Source organism: Marasmius oreades, chromosome 4 (genome assembly GCF_018924745.1).
Source record: "Marasmius oreades isolate 03SP1 chromosome 4, whole genome shotgun sequence".
Classification (NCBI taxonomy): Eukaryota; Fungi; Basidiomycota; class Agaricomycetes; order Agaricales; family Marasmiaceae; genus Marasmius; species Marasmius oreades.
This window is the reverse complement of record NC_057326.1, coordinates 3608237-3625565: the sequence shown is the minus strand read 5'-3', so window position 1 is coordinate 3625565 and position 17329 is coordinate 3608237. Positions and strand designations below refer to the sequence as shown.

Genomic DNA, 17329 nt, shown 5'->3' with positions numbered 1-17329 from the left:
CCGAAATTACCGAAAATGTCCCGGGAGTTGTTTGGATAACAGTAGTTGAACTAAGTTCCTATTATTATTAGGAATTTAAACGGATACTGAAGGATCCGACGTACAATGACAACGTGCCTATGTTCCTAAGTCTTAGGTGTCGGGAGGAAGCACATCTCTTGCACCCATTTCGTTCGTCGCCTAGTATCGTTTGGAAATTACTGCCAGTGTGTAGCCCAACTTGTCCAAATTCTTCATGGTTCCATTGCTAGCACTGAGGAAATAATCTCCACGATCAATGGGTGGTTAAAGCCAGTCTAGTGGCAAGCTCAGAAAGTCAGGATAGTAGACGACCAGCTAGACTAAGCGTGAGGCAGTCGCGATTTAAAGTCGGAAGAGGCGGCAATTTCCGAAGAACGGTGGATAAACCATTTGGTGCTACTATTCGACACGGTTGACTGCGGTTGACTATGGGGCTTTTTGCGACTTCGCTGAGTTTGAATTTCTTTTCGGCTACACCGAGAGAACGTGATGAACGTGACTCGCTTTGACGCTTTGCCATGCGGAGTCAAATTTTTGATAGAAGATTCTACTAGATCTCTGGAAAAGGACTTCTCGAAGCGAGTGGGGACTACAAGTTTATTGTACATGCGGAAGACGAAACGCAAACCACAATCCAAGCAGAGTCACTCCCATCAGTACAACATCCACAAAATATCCATCCAAAAGCTTCGACTGCAACGACAGAGCGAACAGAGAAGATGCAAACGCTGGCCCAACTGCTCTCGTTCCAGATGCGATCATTTGTGAAAGTCCGTTCACAGTCCCAAGTGTAGCCTCCGGCGCACTTTGCACGGTTACAATCGCCAACGAAGCTGTAAGGGGGCAGGCACACTTAACCCCATGTAACACCAGAACGAACAACAAACTCACTGTAAGCCGTACTAACCATCAAAGCCATCATCTGCTGTACCACAAGCACAACCCAAACAGCCGTGGTAACACCGCCCGCTCGTTTGACCAACATCCGCAATATCATCAATCCCAGGAAATCAGCCAAGAAACTTCCGTATCCTACAATAAACATCGTACGAGCACCGAATTTTTTCACTAGTCGCTTGCTCAACGTGATTGAGTTGAGAGCGTTGAAGAACATATAAACGCCCAGAATCGTTCCGATACGTGAGGGTGTAAATCCTAGTCCCCCCAACTTGGTTGAAGCGGAGTAGATGAGGGGGATGAGGACGACGTAGCTTATGTCTGTTAGAGCTAGGAAACCTCGACAGGTGAAGACCATTTTGAGTTCAGGTGTTAGAAGCGATCGATACGAGGGCCGTTGAGGGAGGCCATCCTCAGGCTGTGTTGTGACCGATTCAGTTGATACGGTCCCATAGCCATTTTCAGTATTGCTTTCAGCAAGCAAAGCACTATTTTCTCCAGATTTCTGACCACGTTCACGTTTCGTTTTGAAGTGCGGGTGAGTCTTAACATCAGAATCAGTATCGACCGGTATTAAGTGGGACTCTGGAGAGAACGAAGTACCTCCTTTAACCCAAGTAATGCCAAGACAAACGTCACCAATGAAAGGAGGCCAGCAACAGCCAGAGGCAGGAAGTACGGATAGTCGACAAAGGGCCACAAGTTCCCGAACATGTCAGGCCATCGTGTCGCGGGATTGGCGAACATACCTCCAATAGCGGGTCTAATAGAAACAAGTGTTGAGCATGCAATTCCGCTAACGGGTTATCCTTGTCCGATTATTTTTACTTACCCCAACGTTGCGCCCGATGTCCATGCAACCGAGATGAGGGCGAACGCGTCCGCCCTGTTAGTCTCGTCCGTCAGCTACAAAGGAAGGAAAGACAGTTGGGATCAAGTCAACAATTTGCGCGATCAGCTCCGTACCTCTGCAAGAACGGTTTTAGACACCCCTTGTCAAAGCATAAACATGTATTGAGTTTTGAGTTGACTTTGCATTAAGTTGAACTTCCGAACTGACCGATGTTTCCGTTAAACATCCCCTGCGCACACCTGAACACTACGAGCGGCCAAAACGTCTTTGATAACCCAAACCCCAGCATTGCGAACGCAAGGCCAAGTGGTCCGAGGAGCAAGACGGGCTTTCGCCCATACAAGTCGGATGCGCGGCCCCATATAGCGACAACTAGGCTTTCGGAGAGGAAAAACAAGGATTCCTATAGTTGACTCCCGTCGTCAATACATACTTCATGGGAAGGTAGTGACTTGAAGAACTCACTATAATCCCCGCATAATACCCTATCTTGGATTCGTCACCTCCCGTTACGCCAGTCCTTTCGATAAGCTCCGGGATGAACGGGTAGATAACTCCTGCAGTGATTGGCTCGACACCTTGAATCAGAAGCGCAAATAGGATTTGAAGTTTTGGCAGGGGCGTCGCGGCAACGGAAGGAGAAGGAGGAGGTGGTGGTGATGCATCTTCTTCAGGAAAACAAGATATCGATAATTCGTTATCGTTCGACATGGACATGACACTGACCCCCAGTACTTGTCAGAGCATACTCTTATACTACGGAAAATGTTTGGAGAACCGAGTCATAGTACCCACCAATAAAATCTGCTGACGCTGTAGCTGAAGAAGACCTTGATACCGTCGTGTTCCCGTTGACCCAGGTCCTACTTTCAGTTGACTTTCAGCACCGTTGACGACATATCGGAATTCTAAAAAAAGGCACTCACTGAGAAGCGTGCGTTAGGCAACCGGGAGATGAGTGTCACTGGAAAAGTAGTTGAGGAAGAAGGGAAGAACGATGAATAGCCAGCAGGTGGTGGTTCAACATAACTTCCATCTCGGTTCCAGTGTCACGGTTTACGGCCGGCGACCGAAGAACACGCTGTTACGTGAAAGCCTTATTGTTTCGGCCGAACGGCACCCACAGCTTCCACCTTCATTTTTCTAGCTTCGCTTCACCCCGCCCTTCTCTAACTACTTACACGACTGCAAGCTTCACAAACCCAGTCGTTACCCCGAAAGAGAGGACTAAGAGTACTCGAAGGATCATCTGTTTAGGTTCTGTAATCTGTCTCGCTCTTCTCAAGGAGAAACACAGGATGATCCGTCAAACGGCCCAGAACGAGCAAAACACGACACGGACTAAGTTTACACTTCGGATGGTTACAATTCTTATGACAGACTTGTGAGCCACTGGCAGGAAGGACAACAATCTCGTCAAAGTCGACACACCTCCTCAAAAGATGGGTTTCAGAGAACGTGGTACGTTTCCTATATTCTGGTTTCTCCTTCGGATCAATAACGCCTTGTCTTCTGTAGGTTCGTGAACCGCAGGCGCATGAGATCCCAGGCACGTTCTTGCTCACCCCAAGTCAGTCATGCTTAGTGTGACGGCAGTATGTGACCCTCTCGAGCGGGGTCTTCCCCAATCGATTATCAAACACTCCTGAACCTTGCGTGAACGAACTTTGTTCAGAGCATTGGATGCTCGAGAATCAGAGCGAAGTATGGTGACTCGAGTAGTCTCGGTGGTTTGGAAAGCATGGCGCCAGGTTTGTCTTGTTGATATATCGTTTGTGAAGCTCGTGAGATCCGACGGCTGCACGCCCGTTCTGCCCATTCCAGGTCAGCTATGGTTCTCGGAACGATGACAGCACGACCATACACGTCGGAAACAACTTGAAGGGTGATGCGTCGGAGCTGGTACCGTGAATACGAGCATCCATGGGGGGTCGATGGCAACCGTATGGGGGAAGGATGGAAGCGGTATAAGAAGCGGGAGATTATGCACGTATGAGTCGTAGTCAGAGTCTGAAAGAAGTTGAAACGTTGAAGCTTCGCCCTAGCCTCGAAGTCTAGCTCCTGATGCATGATCCCCACGCGCTGGTGACCTTCAAACTTTCGTTTCAGTCATTGAAGGGCCCCCTTCTTAAACGCCGAAAGCTTTCAACTGTCAACCTCACGTAGCATCGCCCTTTGGGGATGGCGCAATGACTGCGATGGTTCGTAGACACACGTACGCGTATGAGGTGATGACGAGGGCCGAAGGAAAGTGTGAATTATGGATGCACTAAGGGAGAGCGAGGATGTCTTCTCCGGCCAACGTTCAACCCTTGTCTTTTCTGCGAGATTTGATGTTTCGTGAAGTGTGTCCTGAGCGAGATAAAAGATCATTTCGAGCTGAGGGGATGGAGGGAGAGGAAGTTCACCTCTTTTATCAACCGAAAACAGAGTACCACCGTCGAACTCTTCTACCCACTCAGATATGTACTAGAAATCCATTCCAAATGGCTAACTTCCCAGAAAACAACTATCGGCCACTCCGTCCGACGACGGTTGGGATAGAAGCCGAGCGCACGATGGGTCGCTCTTGAGACGCGGGTCTCAGTAGAAAAATCGAACTCCTGACGGAGCGTTAGATCGAGTTGCTGCCTCTAAATACTTCTTCCACCATCCCCCCCCAAACTAGAAGCCCCATTTCAGCGTTTTCTTCTGCTTCTGAGCTTCACGTAACGTGAGCGAGATGTTTACACGACGAAGTGCACCGTGTCTGCAACTGTGACCAAGTATCAAGCCGATAATGAACAAATTATCAGCTTCTCAGCACATAGTAGCAAGGATCAAAGTAACACTTGAACACATGCGATACACCTGGATACCCTTGCGCCTCTTCAAGAAGTTGTTCCAATATTCCAATCTTGGCGAAATATCTTGTGTTTTCTGTACATTCAGGACATCGCACCGAGAAATCTAGATGGAAATTTAAAAAAGCAGCAATCCAAGTTTTCATTGAAAAAAAATAATATTCTATGATATATCAATTAGAGATGATTCGCGAATCTGGCTAGTTGGAACTCACCGCTCCGAATTGCTCACAAGCTGGTTATAGGGATTGTCGTAAACTTCTGCATCAAACTGCGCAGATAGATGTGAGCTTCTGGGCAAGATAAAGATCGCAGTAGCTAGGCCCAACTCATGCAAAGCTGCGAGCGGAGGAAGAAAGGAAGAAACGTGACTTGTTTCGTCGAGCCGAGTCAGCCTCGAACGCCGATTTACCCGCATGCTACATAAATGCGGCAACTAACGAAACTGAAGATATAAAACCATGGCTTTCGAGAACGGGACTGCGAACATGCCCTCGGCTGCTCGCAAGACGTGGTTCTCCCTTACTTTCCTCGTTGTGCGGTGCTTTGGGGCTTTTTTCGATGATATATCAGTTCTTCCCCAAGACTGCTATGATTTCGTCGTTATTGGCGGTAAGTTGTACTCGTTAGTTCTGCAATAGTCAGTTGAAATCGTTTCATCTCACTTTCTAGGAGGCACAGCAGGACTAGTGGTCGCAAATAGACTCAGCGAGAATCCTAAAGTTTCGGTTCTTGTCATTGAAGCCGGTGCTTCGTGAGTTTATTCATGCAATTCATACTCTCCGATACTGAGAGAGCGACGGCAGAAACAAAGACGTATTAGATATCAAAGTACCATTTTATTCCACACGCGTCTCTTCTCGAACTTTATACGATTGGAACTACACGTACGCTTTTCGTTCGAGTCTCTAGCTTCCTTCAACCACATGATGCTCTTTCCAGAACAGTGCCCCAGGCTCAACTCAACGGCAGGTCAATAGACTACACCCGTGGACATGTATTAGGAGGGTGTAGCAGCACCAGTGCGTTACTTATTCCATCCACTTTTAACCGATAAACTAATGATATTCTGGATAGACTTCATGATTTACACTCGTGGATCCTCAGAAGATTACGATCGCATCGCCGAAGTTACCAGAGACCAAGGCTGGTCATGGCACAATCTTCAACCATTCATTCTTCGCGTATGAAAGTTTACACCCTCCCAACTCAATACCCTGTCTGACTGGTCGTAGAACGAAATTGTAACCCCACCAGCTGTACGTTGACAATCTCTTTGGCGGCCTCGGCCCTCGAACTCGCACTTAATGAACATCGTTCAATAGGATCACCACAACACCCAAGGCCAATACACTCCTGCAGTACATGGTCATTCAGGAGTGAATTCGAATAGTCTTCCCGGGTTTGCAACGCCAATGGACGAACGCATCATGCGAAGCACCCAAGAACACCCAAAAGAGTTTCCCTTCAATGAAGATTATAACAGTGGCTTCCAACTCGGAATAGGTAATCACTCAATGAGTTCTCGTTCCTTCGCTGACACAGCCTCGTAGGGTGGGGAATGGCTACTATTCTGAACGGAGAGCGAAGTAGCTCAGCTACCTCATATCTCGCACCGAAGTACGCTGCACGGCCCAATCTGCACGTCGTTCTCAATTCCCGGGTTACTCGTGTTCTAGCTTCGAGCAAGACGTCTTCACGATCCTCTATCACGAGTGATTACTCTACGAGAGGGAGAACATCCAAGCTCGTGTCGATAGACACCGTAGAAGTCGCGACGGCCGCTGACGGTAAGGGTTCGGGAACGATTTTCCGGATGATGGTTCATTCATTTACCACAGGTCCTAGGAAGTTCATTACAGCTAGGAAAGAGATTGTACTCTCCGCTGGCTCCATTGGGTCTCCACAGATCCTGATGAACTCTGGAATAGGCGATTTCGATGCCTTGACGAAGCTTGGCGTCGAGTCTATCCTCAATAATCCTTCAGTTGGTCAGAATTTGAGCGACCACCCAGTAGTAGGTAATACATGGTTTGTCAACGAAACAGAAACTTGGGAAAAACTCGTCCGCAACGATACTTTCGCTGAGGAGGCGTTGCAACTGTGGAGGACGAAACGCCAGGGTCCCCTCGTGAATACGGTGACCACACAGCTAGGGTGGCTTCGCATACCTGATAATTCGGGTGCATTCAAAGAGCACCCGGATGATCCTGCGGCAGGTCCGAATACTGCTCATTACGAATTTGTTTTTGCTGTAAGTCTTGTCCAGCATTTTCCCGTGTATTTACCAAGCTCAATCTCCTGTCTTCTCTCTTTTAGAATGGCATGAGAGGCAAACTGCCAACTGAGGGCAACTTTGTGACAATATCTACTGTTGTTGCATCACCCGCCTCTCGTGAGTTTAATCCGCTCGCATTCAGTTATACAACCTTGCCTGGATCCTGAATTGATCTTAATCCGTCTCTGAAGGGGGTTCTGTTCAGTTGCGTTCTGGCGACCCCTTCGATGACCCCCTCATTGACCCCAATTTCTACGGTTCCAAGTTCGACATGACCGTAATGAAAGAGGCAATCTACGCTGCCCGTCACTTTACTGCTGCCAAAGCGTGGGAGGGCTATATCCTCAAGCCTTATTTCAGCGCCACAAAGGAGGCGGAGATCGAGGACATGATTCGCGATACCACTCGGACGATTTCCCATCCTGTTGGAACGGCTGCTATGAGCGCGAAGAGTGCTGATTATGGTGTTGTTGATCCTGATCTGAGGGTGAAAGGGATCCAATCGGGCCTTCGCGTCATTGATGGTTCAGTCTTTGTGAGTTAAAAAAAAACTTTGATATGCTTCTTTTTCTCGGTTGGGGCTGAAAATTTGATTCGTAACAGCCATATATACCTGCTGGTCATACACAGGCTCCTGTCTATATCATAGCTGAACGAGGATCGCAGTTAATGAAGGATGCATGGGGGCTTTGAGAAGCAATGGCTGTACTTCCCCGCAATATCGTCATGAAATTTGGATATACGTTCGTTGGAGGATCTTTGGCTGGGTTACGTACAGTATGTTCCCCACACCCCGTAACTAATCGAACAACAGATTATCAATATATGGAGGAGGGTAAAGAAAGAGGTGTTTATACTGTAGTCAGTGTTAGTCCAAACTTCTCGCCATCCTTCAAAGTCAAGTGATTGAATGCCGAAGCGTCGAATCCAAGAGCGCCGCGCTTCGGAGCTATGACTGTAAGGGCTCGCAGTGGGTATATGAGATGTGTGCCATTCGCGCCTCGAACGAGATGAACCCTAGTCGAACTGACGGGATGAGAGAAAAGACAAGGTTCATGCATTACGGATCTGATGCTGTTTTTTAAGCCTGGTAATGAATGGTTCCATATATCCCACAATCAATGCCCCTCTTAGAATATGAATCCTCCAGCAGCAAAAATCAGGACCGAGGCGACTCCCGAAAGGGTAGAAACTGGAATTGCTGCGTCAGGATACTTCGTCCACCATCTCTAACAACTGGAACCCCCCGTGCCCTAATTTCTACAGTCTCCTTTGCTTCTTTTTGGTTGATCTTCTTGTGGTTAACTCAGACGTGGCCATTTCATCCAGCTGGACGATGTAGGTTTCTGTTCTGTCCTTGACATGGATAGTTGGAGAAACCGCATCGGATTCGTGTTTGTGAAGTTGAGACGAAACACTGGAAATTCGACGAATCTTGTAATGCCAGATTCTACAATTCTATCAACAGATGGCTCGCGACGAGATAGGGCTGTACCCACCCAACATTATTCATTACTCAGAGCTGCATGATTTCCATCCTGATGCACCTCTATCGAATTTGACAGGTTGCGACTAGTGCGCGCCTACTACATCAGCCTGTGTACAGAAAAATCAGGACATCGGATGAAATCGTAGTATGAGCCTCACGCACCGAAAACAGGTACATCATGACGGAACAAAGCGACACTGAGTGGATCAGATTCAGAAGCGTGAAGCGCTGTTCAAGATCCTGCGATACTGTTCGAAGTCCAAGAACGGAAGTACCGATGTCCAGTGCTACTAATACACTCGACGATCAGGAGATACTGGCTTCCGACTTTGTACACATTGGACGCCTCGAACAGATCGTTCTTAGCGGCCGACAGAGCAATAACGGGCCAGAAACCGTTAGGGAAGTTGGCGACGGACGTTTGGGCACGGTAGAGGTGACCGTTGTCGTCTGAGGAGAAGTGAAAACAATTGGAGTCGCACATGTCGATCCAAAAGCCTGAGCCGATATTCTGGGTGATAATATTTGGTTGGCTGGACCAAAAATGCTTGGGAGATGACCATCCGGAGGGGTTGTTGATGGTCGAGTAGGCAGCATTACCGTCCTGGTAGATGAGGTACCATAGCTGTTGGAGTTCTGCTTGGTTGAAGTGTGTGAACGAGAGGTACATCATCTAGATGGGCGAGAAATGTCAATAGACGCGAGCAGAACGCATAATGAGGATATACTCACGTTGTACCCTGCCTCTACTTCTCGCAAATACGTGGTATCCCCCGTTATAGTGAATATTTGAGGGATCCTTCAAAGCCGCGAGTTGCTTGTTGTCGTTCTTGGGGCAGATGAATGCCTAACTCCATTTGAAGCTCAGAGCGAAGCATGGTGACTCCAGTACTCTCGGTGATTTGGAAAACATGGTGCCAGGTTCGTCTTGTTGCTATATCGTCTGTGAAGCTCGTGAGATCCGACAACCGCACCCAAGAAGGGAGATGTCGATCGGGGGCACAACCACTGCCAACGTAGCGCACCAGAACGAAGTGCAGACGGATGCCAACAAAGTGAGCCTTCGTGACTTGCGGGATATTGGTGGCATAGTCAACTACGTCCCCGTACTACGCGACGAGTCAACCCGTTAGGTACCTAGTTCTCCTTCAGCTGCATGTAGACATTCCCCTCCTTAAAGACACCTAGTTTGGCGACCCCTCCACGTATCCTTCAAAAAAATAGAAGTCGTTCGTTTTTGGTGCATACACCGCGTAGCAGCGAGTGCACCGTCCGGTGAGAGAGTTGGCATCGCTGATACAAGGCTTGGAACCAATAAAGGCCACAACTTCGTAGGGCATCCTAGAGCCTTCATCGCCAAAAACGTACAGCGGCGAACTGACAAGGATACCAAGACGCTCTCGTGCCTTCCTATTCCATTCCCGAATCTCCTTGTCCACATGGTTATCGAGCCCATGCACGGGAGTGTCAATGCCACGAACTCGGAGAACTCTGCCAGCCGGTCTTTCGCGTGACGGAAACAGGAAATGACAACAGCACTCGGCGCTCTATCTCATCGAAGAAGTCGAGCCCTGTGGCCCGCGATGAGAACAGAAATGCAACGGGTGCGTTGATGAGGGAGCTGCGTAGTGCGTACATCGTGATTTGTCCTCAAGTCTCGTGTCCTCGCATGGATGTCGATTGAAAACTTTGCCGGAGTTTTTAAAGGCGTCGTCTGAGGAAGCAACCTCGACCTAGACAATTGACTTGGCTTGGCAACTCGAGATGTTGGGGCAGTATAAGTCGAGAACGTATATCTGCATGAAACGTGGTCAGCACGTAGGTCGGGTAGCAGAACATGGGAACGCACAGCGCGAGGTTGTTTCATCGCAACACGATGCCGCCGTCTCGAACTACTGCTGGTTGTAGGATCGATTTGGAAAGAGATGGTGTGGGTAAAACTCGAAACGTGCCGGCTCCAATCGAACAAACTTTTCAGCATTTTCGACTCGGAGTAAAGATAATATAGTTTGTAGGTAGATGCTTGAGAGGTGTACTGTGGGGGGATATTCGTGCTCTCAAAATTTAGATGGGACACTGTGGGTTTTAGTTTTGCCGTCATTTCAATCGCCGCTCTAACTTGAAATTGTACCACCACGACAGCGAGCGCGATTCCTGGGCCTGAAGCTTGAAGGCACAAGTCAACTTCTCGCCTTTCACTCGTAGGAATACAAGCGGGGTTATGAAGCTATTCAGGCGTTTTCGATATATTCGACTTTGTCCGACCTTGGATTGGACTGTTTTTCGGAAATTACTGTGACTCCAACCCGGAAGGTGGAAACTCAGTCAGTACATATAAAGGTCTGCCTACCCTGTTCAAGTTAATCAAGGAGGGTTACTGGGTTTAATCCGCCTACTACTGTATCAGCCTCATTCAGGTATCAACACTTATTGGCGGCTACTATTATCACCGTTCTTGATGGACAGCCTACTACAGGTACGTGTGCAGTCAATTGAATGTTAGCATACTCCCCACTAACATTCCCTCGTGAAAGGGAATACGGGCCACCGCCGAGGGCTCGACCAGGTCGTGTAGGTTCACATTATCTCCAAAAACATGTCGAACTACAAGGAAAAGAGTGGTCATTACCATGAGAGGTAGAATCCTCTCTTTCCGCGGTGTTCAAGGAGCTGCAGAGAACCCGTCTCGGGCTTATTTTAAGCCATCTGTGTCATCCAGAGGCCACTCTGATTGCGCAATGACAGATTTACGAAAGCTTCCCCCTCTTACTCACCCATGATTGAAGTTCTAGGCACAGTTTACAACGTTTCAGCTCTTGATGATTCCCAGGAATTCTAATCAAGCTCCACTTCGATATATGGGGTCAGAAATTGGAAAATCGAACCAGAACATGTACGAAACCCGTACTCCGCTCTTACCACCCATACTTGCGTCACAGCCGTCCCACAAAACGGTGGTTCCGGACGGTCGGATGAACAATACCGCCAACAAGTTATGCAGGCCAGCAATCTTGCCGTTGCTGCTGTCATTAAGCAGTTCATCGCCTCCTTGCAGTATATCACCGTTCTTGTTGGCCTCGACTGCAGCTCTAACGCGGTAGCAATGGCCCATAATCGGTTGACTCGCCCCACCTCTCTTCTTGACGAACGCCGCTAGCTAACACAACGCCTCCTCGGGCTCTGAAACATGCCAGTAACAGCTACGGTAATCACGACATTACTTGCATGCCGACTGCTTGATATTATTGTTATACTTCTGGACGGCTTCAGTAACATCAGATTGCGTCCCCGTCTCCATCTGAATATCGGTAGGTTCATGGGTTTTGGCTTGTTAATACTTGTATATTTCAAAATATATTATTGATTCCAAACGGCCGATTTGCTCCCAGCGGCGTTATCTTTTCCTTAACATAAGGAAGACTCGGTGTTGACGGTGATTGTCATCTGTGTGGTAGAAACCTGGTGGAATCAGCAGGATCTGAAGAAACGATTATGTCACAGAAAGTACATTCAGGCGTCAGAAGTTGGTCAGTAGAAGAAAAACGGGTTTTGAGTGCTTGTCAACTAATTATATACAGTCACAATGGCGGACGCGTCTCGGACGCGTTGCGCCACGTTAGACAAGTAAGCACGTGGTCAACCGTTGACACCTTGAAATCGTACCACCATCATCGAATCTTCCATGCGATGGCCGCAACTTGGTAGACCGTGAAGGTACAGGAAATGCTGGTCTTCTCATGGGATTATAAAGGGACTGACAGTTTTACTTAGGCGCAATACTAACTCGATTTGACCTACCACCATCGCACATATTGGAATATAAGAAATTAGCTGTTGATCCGGGAATTGACTTGGGACGCCGCCCAAGAACTCAATCTGAAATTTATGTCAGTGTATTGCGGCATGATGTGTCCACCTGCTCACTATCACCGGAGGCTGATGACGACGGATGTTGTCTAAGCTGAATACAGATATCAGACATTGACATTCGGGTTGACGACCCAACCAGCTTCCCGTTCTTGATGACAGGTACGTGCGATAAATTTAGATTCATGTTTACTCGCTAAGATGGAGCACGGAGATAAGTATCTTCGAATCTCGTCGTAAAGGCTTATTGGAACTTGAAGTCAATGCGAAGTCCTGTATAAACATCTGGTGAAGGAAGGAAACGTTAGGTGCCTATTTTGAGAGGTAAGTGGATTCTAACCTCTTGTTTCGACGCGGTATCAGATATTATGATCAGACAGAACTCGTTCAAATTCTTTCGGACTCTTTCCAGCCACCTGCGTCACTTAAAGATGACTTCAATTGAACAATCACACCCATCTTGATCTGACGGAAGTTTCTCATTACACTCCCAACTGCACGCCCTTGCCAGCTACATAACGTTTCGACTCGTGTATTCCCAAGGTCTCCACTCAACTCCACTTCCATAGGTTCAATAGATTTCGCTGTATGACATTGGTTCTGAAACCAAAGAACAAGCACGAGCTGGGGCCAGAAATTGGATCCAGGAAAACATATAAAAGCCTCCTCTAATGGACATCCTAATCCTCACTCAAACACACCAGAAGTCGCCTGTTTTAGTACCTCACATCGCTCACCATGTTGTTCAACAAATTCTTCGCTCTCTCTGCTCTCACTACCCTTGCTGCTGCCACGGCGCTCCCACGGGGGGGAGGAGGAGGAGGGGATAGCGATACCCAATGCTGCAAGCAGCTTGTGCCGGCATCGGACAAGAGTGCGGCAGCCATTCTTGGCCTGCTCGGGATCGTCCTCCAGGACCTCACCGTCATCGTTGGCCTCAACTGCAGCCCTATCACTGTCATTGGAAGCAATAACGGTGCATGGTTAGTTAACCAACCAGCTTTTCACTTAACGACACCATTGCTAACAACCTCTTTCTTAGCTCTGATGGAAGTAACACAGTCAACTGTGACGACAACAGCCACGGTAAAGACGATTGTTTTCAGTTGTCACCCACTTGAATGCTTACTGATTCATGCATTGTCTCTAGGCGGTCTCATCAGCATCGGATGCGTTCCCGTCACCATCTAAATGTTTTTTGGTTGAAGGAAAGCGCTAGGACCGTATTTGGTTCATGGCTCGGACTATGCTTGTATAGGGAGTTCTGTAGTTGATATTCATTCATAACTTCATATACATTATTGAATTATTGTTGGACCACCCTTAACGTAAACACCAAGTCCGTACTGGTTACTCCTCACCTGCATTCCCGAAAATCTCGATTGAATCAACAATTGCAGGGAACTCTGAATTTTCACTCAGGTCGGCAAGGTCCGACGGGCCGCGACATGTCACAACACGTGCACGACATGCGTTTTCGCTGAAACGGGTTAATCCAGAACCACTGCCATCATCTGGTCCCTGTCTTCAGATATTCTCTCGTCTTCTTTTGTCATCAAAAAATCAAACGATTCGTGGCAGGGTGTTACAAAAGCTATGACAAAATGCACCGGAAGTCAACTCCAAACTTGGTTCGCTAGGCATATGCATCATCCGTAAGTAGATGCTTCTTCCCGAATCCCTGTGACTTAGATGCTTCCATAAAGTGGCGTTGGTGAATTTCACAGCGAAAATATTGTTGTTTGTTCTTTTGTTCGATGTTAGGTACGCAGATCGAATTCAATATCACGGTGCTTCTCATAACTTCTGTCCGACAGCTGGAGTCATGAAGCTGTGTATCGAACAGACATGAGACCTGTACCGAAATCGTCATTGGGGTTGTTCAATGCAATGGAAGATCGGAAAGGAATGAGAAACGGGCACTACACACCGAACCGCAGTAAAACTCTCCCGAAGTCCGTATGACCGCGAAACTTCCTTCACGTCTTGCTGAAGATGTGGCACATCTCCGATCGTCTCCTCCATCTCCCAGTTAAGTTTTTACTGAGGTTAAGAAGACGAGGAAGCCCGATATCTGTGTGTTACCTGGCGGTGCGTCATACCGCTTCAGTTAACTTCCCTTCCTCATTCTGAGTCTCTACCGTACTCAAGCTCTTTGGTCGGGATGGATATCGTTCTGTGGGATGCAGCGTACGGATATGTCAGCTCGCGCGTTCACGTCCTCTAATATTCAAATCTATAGGGTCCGGCAAACGTGAGTTCAGAATGAAAGTAGACGGGACCTGCTTCAGGAACTTTGTTCAGCCACCTGCGTCACGGCCTGCGTCACAGCCCACGTACCAGACAATCACTTTTTTATCTTATCACCAACGCCGTTCAACGAAGGACTCAGCAATTAGGAGATTAGGTACGCTTTGATGATATATTCCCAAGGACTCCACTTCGACATGGGATCAATACATTTCGCTGTACAAACCTTCTGTCCCTAACGGATGACCAGTACGCATCGAGGTCAGAAATTAGAGCCAGAAAACGTATAAAAGCCACCATGAAACGACATTCTATTCCTCACTCGAACACTCTACATCGTCTGTTCAAGTACTACACCTCTCTCATCATGTTATTCAACAAAGTCTTTGCTCTCTCTGCCCTCACTACCCTTGCTGCTGCCACAGCCATTCCACGAGGTGGAGGTGGAGGTGATAGCGGTACCCAATGCTGCCAACAGGTCGAATCGGCTCAGTCCGCCAGTGCGGTAGCGCTTCTTGCCCTGCTCGGGATCGTCCTGAACGACCTCGACGTCCTCGTTGGCATCAACTGTAGCCCCATCACTGTCATTGGCGGCCAAAACGGTGCATGGTTAGTTCACCCGCCAGCTCTCCACTTGACGGCACCATTTACTGACAATAACCTCTTTCCTTAGCTCTACTGGAACTACCGCAGTCAATTGCGCCGACAACAGCCACGGTAAACATATTTTTTCAGTTGATACCCACTTGATTGGTTACTGATTTATGTTCCATCTTTAGGAGGTCTCATTGACATCGGATGTGTTCCCGTCATCGTCTAAACGTCGGCTGGTTGAAGGCAGGCGCTACGAGCAGATTCAGTTTATGGCTCGGACAATGTTGTATGGAAATATGTAGTTGATATTCATAACCCTCAATCCGATGAAACTCTTTGTGCGCGCCTTTTACAAAATTGCGGTTCCGCTCCTCCAAATGCGACCAGCGGTGCACCGCGGTTTCGACATTGCTATAGCCCATAGGTATGCCATTAGACGGGGCCCGACGGATCAACGTTCAATGTGCGGGGTTCAGTTTTAGACTCAACCGCAAATCAGGAAATGCTGACAGTGGCACGATCCTGCCGCGACGCGACGCGTTCACAAGACCGTGTGCCATCACGAAACGGTCACAACACGTGCCATTGCGAATCGTCATGACGAATAACAGGTGAACTTCTTTTGCAGCGACCACGATCACTTTGAAGTACTCTTGTACCCCTCCGATCTCCGAATACAAGGGTAAGGTCCCCCCAGAAACCAAGTCCTGGTCTCGTCATACTAATACCACGATCGAAGCATAAGTAATTGATACTTATGCGTGGCCGATCCTGATCATTCAAACTCCAGGTTTCAAGCGTCGGTACCCAATTTCAACTGGGAGGCGGGGTAGGTGGTTTGGCAGCGGCAGAGGCCAGATCAAACTACGAGGATTCGTCAAAGAAGACGGATGGTCTGATGACCCTAGTAACTTCATTTGATGGATGAGATGAGAGCCAATCATCGAGCCACAAAAGGTACATATGGCATGAGTTACGTTGGTCGTGGCTAGTGGGAGGAAAACGAAGGATGGGGTAACGCTGCCGCCAGGCTTCAGTCTACTGTATCATTTGTGAATTTAACTGGAAATTACCTCCGAGGGTCTGGAGTCAGTCATCTCAGGTGCGTATCTTCTTACGTTTATATCTGTCCATCGACGAAGACTGCTTCTCTGCATCTAGCATCTGTGACGAGAGAAGAAACCTCCCACGTATTGGAAACTGCCCAGGGCCGTTGTACACGTACATGCCTCGAAGTTAGGGTGGCCCATCCGCGACTTACCCAATTTACTGGTGATCAAACTTTAGGTGGACCTTCTCGGCTTCTCTGGGCTTTTCGAGTCGGCTGGTTCGACCAGTCCACCAGCTTATTTGCACCGCCCAACTACGTCCATCAAACAGGAACTAGATATTAGCTCGCCCAACTCTTTGAACACGATATCTGCTCTCCGAGAACCCCCAAGAGTCGGAGTTATCCTAGGTTACCTCGAAAAGGCTCGTTTTACTGGAAAATTTGGGGTCGGACCCGAGCTAATTTAAGCTTATAGAACCAGACATAACCTGTGGCTGGCCGCTGGCGACTTGCCGACTTGCACGAGCCCAAAAGTCACCAGTCGGTCGTCAGGATGGCCCGTCTGCCCCCGCCCGCTTGTGGCTAATCTCTTGATTGAAATTTGACACCTTCTACTTAGAAATACTGTGTTAAAGGGGATGACGGCGGTGAACACATTAGACATTCGCTAATGATTTCCGGAACGGCAACATTCGACATGCGCTGGCGTACATAAAGTAGGCACGTTTCTACATGTACGTCGGGTCCTTCGGCATCCTACTACGGGTCCAGAGAAGGACTTAAATTCCTAATACTAATAGAAACCTTTTCCTAGGGGGTTAGGCAGGATTGCAACCCTCAGCAGCGTTAAAATCCTGCTGATAAGTCCGAGTTGTACAGGCGAATTAACTTAACTTTGGTGGCACAAACTGTAGTTCAAATCCTCCGAAATGTGAGTCTTCTACCAACACGAATGTATCTTTTCTCAATAGGCTACTCGTTAGTTCTTAGCTCGAGCTTAGCTACCAGGGCAATCCTAATCCTCATGTATCAGCATGAGGCTCACCTACAACCTCGCCTACTCGTCGGATACACTTCTGACCGGAGCGGAGTTTGATTAATTAGATAGATCCTTTCGCAGTGGATGCCGGGTTTGTATATTATTATGGATTATTGATATTATGCCACATAACTGATTACCCGAGGG

The 17329-nt window shown here is 48.1% G+C and overlaps 5 protein-coding genes across 5 annotated transcripts; 3 read left to right on the top strand and 2 right to left on the bottom strand.

The window, feature by feature from the left end:
• Positions 1–618: 618 nt before the first annotated feature.
• E1B28_007975 (uncharacterized protein) lies at positions 619–3590 on the bottom strand (the record flags this gene model as incomplete). The annotated part of the gene is made up of 11 exons (XM_043152757.1): positions 619–854; positions 913–1462; positions 1522–1681; positions 1751–1824; positions 1885–1910; positions 1979–2174; positions 2237–2492; positions 2567–2634; positions 3114–3141; positions 3203–3283; positions 3337–3590. The coding sequence occupies 11 exons, from the start codon at positions 3588–3590 to the stop codon at positions 619–621; spliced, it is 1929 nt and encodes a 642-aa protein (XP_043010844.1).
• Positions 3591–5043: 1453 nt separating this feature from the next.
• E1B28_007974 (uncharacterized protein) lies at positions 5044–7585 on the top strand (the record flags this gene model as incomplete). The annotated part of the gene is made up of 12 exons (XM_043152756.1): positions 5044–5226; positions 5287–5368; positions 5421–5501; positions 5557–5636; positions 5692–5798; positions 5850–5873; positions 5940–6120; positions 6168–6404; positions 6456–6868; positions 6934–7009; positions 7084–7427; positions 7496–7585. The coding sequence occupies exons 1-12, from the start codon at positions 5076–5078 to the stop codon at positions 7583–7585; spliced, it is 1866 nt and encodes a 621-aa protein (XP_043010843.1). The 5' UTR covers positions 5044–5075.
• A 1028-nt stretch (positions 7586–8613) lies between these two features.
• On the bottom strand, positions 8614–9054 carry E1B28_007973 (uncharacterized protein; the record flags this gene model as incomplete). The annotated part of the gene is made up of 1 exon (XM_043152755.1): positions 8614–9054. The coding sequence occupies one exon, from the start codon at positions 9052–9054 to the stop codon at positions 8614–8616; it is 441 nt and encodes a 146-aa protein (XP_043010842.1).
• Positions 9055–12986: 3932 nt separating this feature from the next.
• On the top strand, positions 12987–13439 carry E1B28_007972 (uncharacterized protein; the record flags this gene model as incomplete). The annotated part of the gene is made up of 3 exons (XM_043152754.1): positions 12987–13231; positions 13291–13334; positions 13399–13439. 3 exons carry the CDS (start codon positions 12987–12989, stop codon positions 13437–13439), a joined length of 330 nt encoding a protein of 109 aa, XP_043010841.1.
• Positions 13440–14796: 1357 nt separating this feature from the next.
• Positions 14797–15318, top strand: E1B28_007971 (uncharacterized protein; the record flags this gene model as incomplete). Its single annotated transcript, XM_043152753.1, has 3 exons — positions 14797–15107; positions 15172–15215; positions 15278–15318. 3 exons carry the CDS (start codon positions 14797–14799, stop codon positions 15316–15318), a joined length of 396 nt encoding a protein of 131 aa, XP_043010840.1.
• Between the last annotated feature and the right edge of the window lie 2011 nt (positions 15319–17329).